This window comes from Oncorhynchus clarkii, chromosome 16 (genome assembly GCF_045791955.1).
Source record: "Oncorhynchus clarkii lewisi isolate Uvic-CL-2024 chromosome 16, UVic_Ocla_1.0, whole genome shotgun sequence".
In the NCBI taxonomy this organism is placed as follows: domain Eukaryota; kingdom Metazoa; phylum Chordata; class Actinopteri; order Salmoniformes; family Salmonidae; genus Oncorhynchus; species Oncorhynchus clarkii.
In genome coordinates, this window is record NC_092162.1 from 4,515,439 (window position 1) to 4,527,747 (window position 12,309).

Below are 12,309 nucleotides of genomic sequence, written 5' to 3' on the forward strand. Positions count from 1 at the left end.
ATTTTTAGTCTTGCAGAATTATTGTATGTAGTTAGATGATGTGACAAGCTAATATTTATCTAATAAATATGTATTCAGATGATATCTGTATACCATTGTTTTTCTTGTCGTCAATTATTTTTCTGGATTATAAACCAAGTTGAGGCCCGAGGCCCACCCTATACCATATACCTGAGTCGTCAGGAGGACCCCAGACATGAGTAGGTACAACATAAAGTATTATGTTAGCATTGCCATGCTAGCCAAAATAATGGCCTGCCCGGCATTTCTATACGTCACCCTTAAGCATTACCTCAGGAACCTTAAGCATTACCCCAGGAACCTTAAGCATTACCCCAGGAACCTTAAGCATTACCTCAGGAACCTTAAGCATTACCCTAGGAACCACTCCTGTGTGGAAGCACCTGCTTTCAATGTACTTTGTTTCCCTCATTTACTCCACGTGTTTCCTTTATTTTGGCAGTTACCTGGATGTCTATTTGATTTAAAAATATAGACATACAGTGGGGCAAAAAAGTACTTAGTCAGCCACCAATTGTGCAAGCTCTATCACTTAAAAAGATGAGAGAGGCCTGTAATTTCCATCATAGGTACACTTCAACTATGACAGACAAAATGAGAAATTTTTTTTCAGAAAATCACATTGTAGAATTTTTAATGAATTTATTTGCAAATTATGGTGGAAAATAAGTATTTGGTCAATAACAAAAGTTTATCTCAATACTTTGTTATATACCCTTTGTTGGCAATGACAGAGGTCAAATGTTTTCTGTAAGTCTTCACAAGGTTTTCACACACTGTTGCTGGTATTTTGGCCCATTCCTCCATGCAGTTCTCCTCTAGAGCAGTGATGTTTTGGGGCTGTTGCTGGGCAACACAGACTTTCAACTCCCTCCAAAGATTTTCTATGGGGTTGAGATCTGGAGACTGGCTAGGCAACTCCAGGACCTTGAAATGCTTCTTACGAAGCCACTCCTTCGTTGCCCGGGCGGTGTGTTTGGGATCATTGACTTCTACATAGATAAAGAAAATGGCTTTACGGATTATCTGCATTGATGTTGTATTTAAGCACTGACATTCCAAAACACACTTTTTTTAAATTCATCCTTTATTTAACTAGGCAAGTCAGTTAAGAACAAATGTTTATTTACAATGATGGCCTACAACGGTCAAACCCGGACGACGCTGGGCCAATTGTGTGCCGCCATGTGGGACTTCCAATCATGTTGTACCGCCTAGAGTCAAACCAGGGTCTGTAGTGATGCCTCTAGCACTGAGATGCAGTGTCTTAGACCACTGCGCCACTTCATTGGCTCACAAACGCGTAACGTACACAGACCTTAATACTGACTCTACACAAACTCACACACTCGCATTCAATCATCATATACGCTGCTGCTACTCCGTTTATCATATATCCTGATGCCTAGTCACCTTAGCCCTATACATATCTAGCCCTGCACATTGTAAATATGGTATTGGCATTGACCCTGTATATACACTATACTGTATATACAGATGTATGTGGACTCCCCTTTATTTTTTTCCACTCAAGACCATGACGAGTCAAGTGTTGACAACTGGCATTTTAGCTAAACCTAATCCTTTTCCTAACCTGCTACGTTAGTTCTCTTTAAATCAAATCAAATCAAAAATCAAATCAAATTTATTTATATAGCCCTTCGTACATCAGCTGATATCTCAAAGTGCTGTACAGAAACCCAGCCTAAAACCCCAAACAGCAAGCAATGCAGGTGTAGAAGCACGGTGGCTAGGAAAAACTCCCTAGAAAGGCCAAAACCTAGGAAGAAACCTAGAGAGGAACCAGGCTATGTGGGGTGGCCAGTCCTCTTCTGGCTGTGCCGGGTGGAGATTATAACAAAACATGGTCAAGATGTTCAAATGTTCATAAATGACCAGCATGGTCGAATTATAATAAGGCAGAATAGTTGAAACTGGAGCAGCAGCACAGTCAGGTGGACTGGGGACAGCAAGGAGTCATCATGTCAGGTATTCCTGGGGCATGGTCCTATGGCTCAGGTCAGTTGAAACTGGAGCAGCAGCACAGCCAGGTGGACTGGGGACAGCAAGGAGTCATCATGTCAGGTAGTCCTGGGGCATGGTCCTAGGGCTCAGGTCCTCCGAGAGAGAGAAAGAGAGAAGGAGAGAATTAGAGAACGCACACTTAGATTCACACAGGACACCGAATAGGACAGGAGAAGTACTCCAGATATAACAAACTGACCCTAGCCCCCCGACACATAAACTACTGCAGCATAAATACTGGAGGCTGAGACAGGAGGGGTCAGGAGACACTGTGGCCCCATCCGAGGATACCCCCGGACAGGGCCAAACAGGAAGGATATAACCCCACCCACTTTGCCAAAGCACAGCCCCCACAACACTAGAGGGATATCTTCAACCACCAACTTACCATCCTGAGACAAGGCTGAGTATAGCCCACAAAGACCTCCGCCACGGCACAACCCAAGGGGGGGGGGGGGGCGCCAACCCAGACAGGATGACCACATCAGTGACTCAACCCACTCAGGTGACGCACCCCCTCCAGGGACGGCATGAGAGAGCCCCAGTAAAGCCAGTGACTCAGCCCCTGTAATAGGGTTAGAGGCAGAGAATCCCAGTGGAAAGAGGGGAACCGGCCAGGCAGAGACAGCAAGGGCGGTTCGTTGCTCCAGAGCCTTTCCGTTCACCCTCCCACTCCTGGGCCAGACTACACTCAATCATATGACCCACTGAAGAGATGAGTCTTCAGTAGAGACTTAAAGGTTGAGACCGAGTTTGCGTCTCTGACATGGGTAGGCAGACCGTTCCATAAAAATGGAGCTCTATAGGAGAAAGCCCTGCCTCCAGCTGTTTGCTTAAAAATTCTAGGGACAATTAGGAGGCCTGCGTCTTGTGACCGTAGCGTACGTGTAGGTATGTACGGCAGGACCAAATCAGAGAGATAGGTAGGAGCAAGCCCATGTAATGCTTTGTAGGTTAGCAGTAAAACCTTGAAATCAGCCCTTGCTTTGACAGGAAGCCAGTGTAGAGAGGCTAGCACTGGAGTAATATGATCAAATTTTTTGGTTCTAGTCAGGATTCTAGCAGCCGTATTTAGCACTAACTGAAGTTTATTTAGTGCTTTATCCAGGTAGCCGGAAAGTAGAGCATTGCAGTAGTCTAACCTGGAAGTGACAAAAGTATGGATTAATTTTTCTGCATCATTTTTGGACAGAAAGTTTCTGATTTTTGCAATGTTACGTAGATGGAAAAAAGCTGTCCTTGAAATGGTCTTGATATGTTCTTCAAAAGAGAGATCAGGGTCCAGAGTAACGCCGTGGTCCTTCACAGTTTTATTTGAGACGACTGTACAACCATTAAGATTAATTGTCAGATTCAACAGAAGATCTCTTTGTTTCTTGGGACCTAGAACAAGCATCTCTGTTTTGTCCGAGTTTAAAAGTAGAAAGTTTGCAGCCATCCACTTCCTTATGTCTGAAACACATTCTTCTAGCAAGGGCAATTTTGGGGCTTCACCATGTTTAATTGAAATGTACAGCTGTGTGTCATCCGCATAGCAGTGAAAGTTAACATTATGTTTTCGAATGACATCCCCAAGAGGTAAAATATATAGTGAAAACAATAGTGGTCCTAAAACGGAACCTTGAGGAACACCGAAATTTACAGTTGATTTGTCAGAGGACAAACCATTCACAGAGACAAACTGATATCTTTCCGACAGATAAGATCTAAACCAGGCCAGAACTTGTCCGTGTAGACCAATTTGGGTTTCCAATCTCTCCAAAAGAATGTGGTGATCGATGGTATCAAAAGCAGCACTAAGGTCTAGGAGCACGAGGACAGATGCAGAGCCTCGGTCCGATGCCATTAAAATGTCATTTACCACCTTCACAAGTGCCGTCTCAGTGCTATGATGGGGTCTAAAACCAGACTGAAGCATTTCGTATACATTGTTTGTCTTCAGGAAGGCAGTGAGTTGTTGCGCAACAGCCTTTTCTAAAATTTTTGAGAGGAATGGAAGATTCGATATAGGCCGATAGTTTTTTATATTTTCTGGGTCAAGGTTTGGCTTTTTCAAGAGAGGCTTTATTACTGCCACTTTTAGTGAGTTTGGTACACATCCGGTGGATAGAGAGCCGTTTATTATGTTCAACATAGGAGGGCCAAGCACAGGAAGCAGCTCTTTCAGTAGTTTAGTTGGAATAGGGTCCAGTATGCAGCTTGAAGGTTTCGAGGCCATGATTATTTTCATCATTGTGTCAAGATATATAGTACTAAAACACTTGAGCGTCTCTCTTGATCCTAGGTTCTGGCAGAGTTGTGCAGACTCAGGACAACTGAGCTTTGAAGGAATACGCAGATTTAAGGAGGAGTCCGTAATTTGCTTTCTAATAATCAAAATCTTTTCCTCAAAGAAGTTCATGAATTTATCACTGCTAAAGTGAAAGTCATCCTCTCTTGGGGAATGCTGCTTTTTAGTTAGCTTTGCGACAGTATCAAAAAGGAATTTCGGATTGTTCTTATTTTCCTCAATTAAGTTAGAAAAATAGGATGATCGAGCAGCAGTAAGGGCTCTTCGGTACTGCACAGTACTGTCTTTCCAAGCTAGTCGGAAGACTTCCAGTTTGGTGTGGCGCCATTTCCGTTCCAATTTTCTGGAAGCTTGCTTCAGAGCTCGGGTATTTTCTGTGTACCAGGGAGCTAGTTTCTTATGAGAAATGTTTTTAGTTTTTAGGGGTGCAACTGCATCAAGGGTATTGCGCAAGGTTAAGTTGAGTTCCTCAGTTAGGTGGTTAACTGATTTTTGTCCTCTGGCGTCCTTGGGTAGACAGAGGGAATCTGGAAGGACATCAAGGAATCTTTGTGTTGTCTGTGAATTTATAGCACGAGTTTTGATGATCCTTGGTTGGGGTCAGATTATTTGTTGCAATTGCAAACGTAATAAAATGGTGGTCCGATAGTCCAGGATTATGAGGAAAAACATTAAGATCCACAACATTTATTCCATGGGACAAAACTAGGTCCAGCGTATGACTGTGACAGTGAGTGGGTCCAGAGACATGTTGGACAAAACCCACTGAGTCGATGATGGCTCCTTTAACCTGCTATGTAAACATTAAGCTGACCCGCAATGCACCTAGCTATGCCCGGTCTAACCAATAATGGAGCTCTGATGTTACTCCCCGTCGCTGTTGATCCACCCACTTGTTTTGCAACGTCCACTTTCAGACACACTCCTGGTACGCAGGAACCTATCTATACTTGCAGCACAACCCTGAATGCCAGAGAACACAAATGCGCAGCAGAGCGAAACGCTGATTCCTTGATAGCGTTAATGCGCAGCACGACGCAACGCTGATTCCTTTAAACACCACACTGTCCTTGATATTCTTGTGAACTTCCTCTTTGACATCGGCTGTGTGTTTCAGCGCCTTGCGTGATAGTTCACTCCATCTCAAGTGCATTTTGTGTGTTAACACGTTGCGTTGAAATGCTACTTAACGCTTTATCGAGTCGGATAAAGCTCATTTCAGGATGTTCGTTGGCGTTCACCGCCGCCCGGATGTATTCTGCTGGCCCGGCAGCCACTAACCCAGTTGTCTACTTTGACATTGCTGCAGACAACCAGTCCCTCGGGAGAGTAACCTTCGAGGTGAGTTCAGTTATCTTGACCAGGAACTTGATCCGCGAGTTGCGTAGCTATACACATGTTCTCTCTGATTGTTTAGGGCTCGGCTTTATGAGATAACGGGTAGCCTGTCCTTTGCTATCATGAGGTGCACTAGGACACGGAGTAGGTTATTAAAGCATGACAACATGCTGCAACTTGTAACCAACGTGAAGCACACTCAGTTGGAGTTAAAACACAATGAATTAACATGCCAGCTCTGCAACCTTACTCTAGGTCTATTTTATTAACGCTGCATGCAACGGACTAGACTATATCATAACCAATGCTATTTTTATTTTGCAGCTGAATGCTGATGTGGTACCAAAAACAGCAGGTATAGGGGTGGGGGGGGAAAAAAACGATTCAACATTCAATAATGTGACATCATACTTTGTATCCATAGACTAGGTCCTGTTGTGATGGGTAAACAAAACTTTTGTTTTTGTCCCTCAGAGAACTTCAGAGTCCTGTGCACAGGAGCAAATGGTTTTGGCTACAAAGGGTCCGTCTTCCACAGAGTCATTCCTCAGTTCATGTGCCAGGTAGGGTTGGCCTAATGACTGTTAAGGGTTATGTCATTTCGTGGGGTAAAGCATGACGTCTGTCTCTGTGTCTTTCACAGGCCTGTCCTCGACCCCTCTAAATGTGTCTCTTATTCATCTCCTACAGGGAGGAGACTTTACTAATCACAATGGAACCGGAGGGAAATCGATCTACGGAACCAAATTTGAAGATGAGAACTTCAAGCTGAAGCACACAGGACCTGGTAATTATTAATTCCCCTTCTTGGTAAATAGTGTGCGTAATTTTTTTTTGAAGTTATGTCCCCTCTCAACCCTTAGGTGGCAGCATTGCACTGCCCATATTTCAATGAGAGCTTAACAGCATAATGAACCCAACGTGGTCTAGCAGGATGAATTATTCTGGGTTAATCAATTGACCAAATATTGCTTTTATTATTATTATTTTTTTCATGATAGGTAATTAAGCAGTGCCTCTTATTGATGTTTTAGTTCAGGGCTGTTCAACCCTGATCCTAGAGGGCCACTTCTGGTTTTCATTCTCTCCTTCTAATCAGGGACTGACTCAGACCTGGGACACCAGGGGTGTGGTATTAACTACCAGGTAGAAGCATAAACCAGAACCGGCATTCAACAGCCCTGTTTTAGACAATCTTAATATTGTCATAGTAACTCTCCTTACCCAAATGCAACTTGGCTTGACTTCAACTGTGCAGTATCTCAGCTAACAGGCGTCACTTAGTTAAAATAACGTAATGTTTCTTTGTCCATTTAGGCATTTTGTCAATGGCCAACGCTGGGCCCAACACCAACGGCTCTCAGTTCTTCATCTGCACCGACAAGACAGAGTGGTATGTAGAGACAGACAGACCTTTTGAGACAGAGTGGTACGTACAGACAGACAGACCTTTTGAGACAGAGTGGTACGTACAGACAGACAGACCTTTTGAGACAGTGGTACGTACAGACAGATCTTACTAGGGCAAACCATGGCGCATAGTAGAGCTGGGACGATAAACTGAAAACATTTTACTGATATCAATTTGTACAATAATTATCCTTATACTAAAGAAATGTATGTATGCTAATTTGGACAGTTGATAACTACAATGTTCAAAGTAGTAGAAATTCATAGCAAAGCAACTGAGGTGCAGGTTGATGTATCGTTTTATATATCATTGTGTTAAATCAGCCAATTTACCGTGCTGCGGATTTCCCTCCATATTGCCCAGCTCATAGTCATTAAGAGTCTCAGAGTAGAAGGGCTGATTTTAGGATCAGTTCTGCCTTTTAGATTATAAACAACAGATATTATATGGACATGGGGTCTGATCCTAGATCAGCACTGCAACGCTGAGACGCTCAGTTCTGCCTTTTAGATCATAAACAACTGATATTATATGGACATGGGGTCTGATCCTAGATCAGCACTGCAACGCTGAGATGCTCAGTTCTGCCTTTTAGATCATAAACAACAGATATTATATGGACATGGGGTCTGATCCTAGATCAGCACTGCAACACTGAGATGCTTCATCAGTACAGTACTTACCCATATCGTAATGACTCTTTTCCCAGTCCGGGGCAGTGATAATAAACGTTTTTTTTCCCCTTCACTTTTCTTCTCCTCTCTCAGGTTGGATGGCAAACATGTTGTGTTTGGCAGTGTGACCGAGGGACTGGATGTGATCAGGAAAGTGGAGTCGTTCGGATCCCGTTCTGGGCGTACCTCCAAGAGGATCACCATCGCAGACTGTGGAGAGCTTAAGTAGCTTTGGACCGGCCAAATGGCACCTTATTCCCTCTACAGTGCACTACTTTTGACCAGAGTCCTTTTGACCAGAGCCTTAATAGTGCACTATAGAGGGAACTGTTATGGAGTAGGTGTGATGGTTTCTGAACCCCCTGCTACTGTGATTTTCAATGTGAAATCATCTACAGTGGATCTACTGTTTACAATACAGACTGGAACATAGCTGCCTGTGTAAACACAGCCTAATTTTATTGGTAAAAGATCTGAGCTCATTGATCAAAATAGCAATTATTAGCAAAATATCAGAAAAGGATTGTGTCTTTAAACACATCAATTGTGTCTGTATGGCATGTTGACAAGTGTTTTTTGTTTTGTTTCTTCAGGGATATTATGTCAAACACTGTTTTTAATGAGGGAAGGGAAAGTTAGACTTATCCTGTGGGTTTGATCTTTTCGATAAAGTTTTCAACCACCCACTTACTGGGCCAGTGCTAAGCTAACTCATTCAATGTGAACGTATCTGATAAACTAGTTGAGGCCTGTCCGTACACCTCAGTTAACCAGTTTGTCTGTAAAAGAAAGAAAAAAAGGACAATGATTCAGGAAAGCCTAAAAATGTTTTGTAACAGGGACTGGCAGTGACATCTGGAATAAACTTCAGATGGGTTTTTTGGCGGTTTTTGTGTGTTTTCTTTGCCTTCATACTTTTCTTGCTCCAGCACATTTTCACACGTAAGTTCTGGCAGTGTGGTGCCAGGACAACTACCTCTACCTCAATGTGAGCAAGACAAAGGAGCTGATCGTGGACTCCAGGAAAAAAGAGGGCCGAACAGGCCCCCACTAACATCGGGTTAGGGGCTGTAGTGGAGCGGGTTGAGAGTTTCAAGTGCCTTTGTGTCCACATGACCAGCGAACTATCATTTTCCAAACATAGCAAGACGATTGTGAAGAGGGCACGACAAAACCTATTCCCCCTCAGGAGACCGAAAATATTTGGCATGGGTCCTCAGATCATCAAATGTTCTACAGCTGCACCATCGAGAGCTTCCTGACAGGTTGCATCACCGCCTGGTATGGCAACTGCTTGACATCTGACCATAAGGCGCTACAGAGGCTAGTGCGTACGGCCCAGTACATCACTGGAGCCAAGCTTCCTGCCATCCAGAACCTCTATGCCAGGCGGTGTCAGAGGAAGGCCCAAAAAATTGTAAGAGACTCCAGCCACACTAGTCCTAGACCGTTTTTTTTCTGCTACCGCCCAGCAAGCGGTACCAGAGCGCCAAGCTTACATAGGACCAAAAGGCTCCTTAACAGCTTCTACCCCAAACCATAAGACTGCTGGACAATTAATCAAATGGCCACCAGACTTTTTGCATTTTTGTTTGTTTATTTGGTAAATATTTTCTTAAACAGTGCAGTTCAAGAAGAGTTAAGGGCTTGCATTTCACGGTAAGACTTGTTGTATTTGGCACGTGACGAAGTTTTGATTTGATTTGTAATTCAGAACTCACATGCCACACATGCCACAAGACATTTAAGATCACTGATATTTAATGAGTAGGGAAGCCTTATGAGCATTAACATGAGACTTTTTCACAAAGCATTCAGTCGAAGACCATGATCCATGTTATTGTAAAGATGAATGTTTTCATTTCTTCTCGTTGAGGAACATGAGCTTGACTCACCGATGATCTTATGTCCTGTGTGACCCTCCTCCTTGACCCGAACCATGGACCCTCTGAACACATTGCCAATAGTTATGAAGCATCGTTACCCATCGCTCCACAAACGCCATGTCCCTTTGCCGAGCAAGAAAGACAACTACTTTCAAGGTCACAGCGCGAGTGACGTCCCTGATTGAAACACTACAGCACAGCTGACTAGCTAGCCAGTTACAGTGGGGCAAATACTTATTTTCCACCATCATTTGTAAATAAATTCATTAAAAATCCTACAATGTGATTTTCTGGATTTTTTTTTTCCCCCTCATTTTGTCTGTCATAGTTGAAATGTACCTATGATGAAAATTACAGGCCTCTCTCATCTGCACAATTGGTTGACAAAATACTTTTTTGCCCCACTGTATATCAGAAACAACCATTTTGTTTTGGGCTGGTTCTGATTTAATATTTGTATTTATTGATCCCAATTAGTTCCTGCCAAGGCAGGAGAACTTGCCAAGGCAGCAATTGGTGGCTGACAAAATACTTTTTTGCCCCACTGTATATCAGAAACAACCATTTTGTTTTGGGCTGGTTCTGATTTAATATTTGTATTTATTACGGATCCCAATTAGTTCCTGCCAAGGCAGCAGCTACTCTTCCTGGGGTTTATTATGGATCCTCATTAGTTCCTGCCAAGGCAGCAGCTACTCTTCCTGGGGTTTATTATGGAGCCCCATTAGTTCCTGCCAAGGCAGCAGCTACTCTTCCTGGGGTTTATTACGGATCCCCATTAGTTCCTGCCAAGGCAGCAGCTACTCTTCCTGGGGTTTATTATGGATCCTCATTAGTTCCTGCCAAGGCAGCAGCTACACTTCCTGGGGTTTATTATAGATCCCCATTAGTCCCTGCCAAGGCAGCAGCTACTCTTCCTGGGGTTTATTATGGATCCCCATTAGTTCCTGCCAAGGCAGCAGCTACTCTTCCTGGGGTTTATTATAGATCCCCATTAGTTCCTGCCAAGGCAGCAGCTACTCTTCCTGGGGTTTATTATGGATCCCCATTAGTTCCTGCCAAGGCAGCAGCTACTCTTCCTGGGGTTTATTATAGATCCCCATTAGTTCCTGCCAAGGCAGCAGCTACTCTTCCTGGGGTTTATTATGGATCCTCATTAGTTCCTGCCAAGGCAGCAGCTACACTTCCTGGGGTTTATTATAGATCCCCATTAGTTCCTGCCAAGGCAGCAGCTACTCTTCCTGGGGTTTATTATGGATCCCCATTAGTTCCTGCCAAGGCAGCAGCTACTCTTCCTGGGGTTTATTATGGATCCCCATTAGTTCCTGCCAAGGCAGCAGCTACTCTTCCTGGGGTTTATTATGGATCCCCATTAGTTCCTGCCAAGGCAGCATCTATTCTTCCTGGGCTTTATTATGGATCCCCATTAGTTCCTGCCAAGGCAGCAGCTACTCTTCCTGGGGTTTATTATGGATCCTCATTAGTTCCTGCCAAGGCAGCAGCTACTCTTCCTGGGGTTTATTATGGATCCTCATTAGTTCCTGCCAAGGCAGCAGCTACACTTCCTGGGGTTTATTATAGATCCCCATTAGTTCCTGCCAAGGCAGCAGCTACTCTTCCTGGGGTTTATTATGGATCCCCATTAGTTCCTGCCAAGGCAGCAGCTACTCTTCCTGGGGTTTATTATAGATCCCCATTAGTTCCTGCCAAGGCAGCAGCTACTCTTCCTGGGGTTTATTATGGATCCTCATTAGTTCCTGCCAAGGCAGCAGCTACTCTTCCTGGGGTGATATTAGTTCCTGCCAAGGAAGCAGCTACTCTTCCTGGGGTTTATTATGGATCCCCATTAGTTCCTGCCAAGGCAGCAGCTACTCTTCCTGGGGTTTATTATGGATCCCCATTAGTTCCTGCCAAGGCAGCAGCTACTCTTCCTGGGGTTCAGCAAAATTAAGGCAGTTTATACAAATGTTGCTGAAGATTCAGTAGCTAATCGTCTGAATGGATCATTTCTTTGTTATTGTGTAGTGGGAAAGACGTGAGTGAAGAATGTCGGGAATAAAATGGCACGACAGGCCTGACGGAAACGGCAAATTGATCGGTGAATTTTCAAAAAAGTTGACAAAACAAAATATCCTAGACATACTTCAATATGGTTATTATATCAACTCTTGTGCATAAAGGCATTTCCATCATCTCTCCCGTAATTGATTTAACCGACACAAAAAGATCCAACCTTGTCTAGCCGATTTTTGTTTTGTCAACGTTTGGATAGTTTAGCCTACCGACTGATTTGCTGTTTCCATCAGGCCTGTCTGTTTACTTTTCTCACTTAAAAAGGTTGGATGGAAACCTGGTTAATGACAGATATTCAATCTATGTTATAAACTGGGGGAAAACTAAATTATACAACAAATTTGATCTATTTATACATTTGAATACAAATATCCCTCAAAGTACTACAGAAACTCTGTTTCAGATCGACTAAGAGCAAACAAGGCTCTGTTGCTTTAAAGAGTTGTATTACCCTTCACAGTTCCATTAGAACACCTTCACAGTTCCATTAGAACACATTCACAGTTCCATTAGAACACCTTCACAGTTCCATTAGAACACATTCACAGTTCCATTAGAACACCTTCACAGTTCCATTAGAACACATTCACA

At 43.5% G+C, this 12,309-nt stretch overlaps 1 protein-coding gene across 1 annotated transcript; it reads left to right on the plus strand.

Moving 5' to 3' along the window:
• Window positions 1–5,390: 5,390 nt before the first annotated feature.
• On the plus strand, window positions 5,391–8,640 carry LOC139367877 (peptidyl-prolyl cis-trans isomerase A-like). Its single transcript, XM_071106228.1, has 6 exons — window positions 5,391–5,677; window positions 5,999–6,029; window positions 6,149–6,237; window positions 6,365–6,461; window positions 6,992–7,067; window positions 7,853–8,640. The coding sequence occupies exons 1-6, from the start codon at window positions 5,516–5,518 to the stop codon at window positions 7,986–7,988; spliced, it is 591 nt and encodes a 196-aa protein (XP_070962329.1). The 5' UTR covers window positions 5,391–5,515; the 3' UTR covers window positions 7,989–8,640.
• The last annotated feature ends 3,669 nt before the right edge of the window (window positions 8,641–12,309 follow it).

What these genes read in the sequence shown, in the direction of transcription:
- LOC139367877 (XM_071106228.1), top strand. Translation starts at nt 5,516, where the DNA reads ATGCTACTTAACGCTTTATCGAGTCGGATAAAGCTCATTTCAGGATGT. An exon ending in TTCCTCAGTTCATGTGCCAG is followed by an intron (nt 6,238 to 6,364) that starts GTAGGGTTGGCC and finishes CATCTCCTACAG; the next exon opens with GGAGGAGACTTTACTAATCA. An exon ending in GCTGAAGCACACAGGACCTG is followed by an intron (nt 6,462 to 6,991) that starts GTAATTATTAAT and finishes TTGTCCATTTAG; the next exon opens with GCATTTTGTCAATGGCCAAC.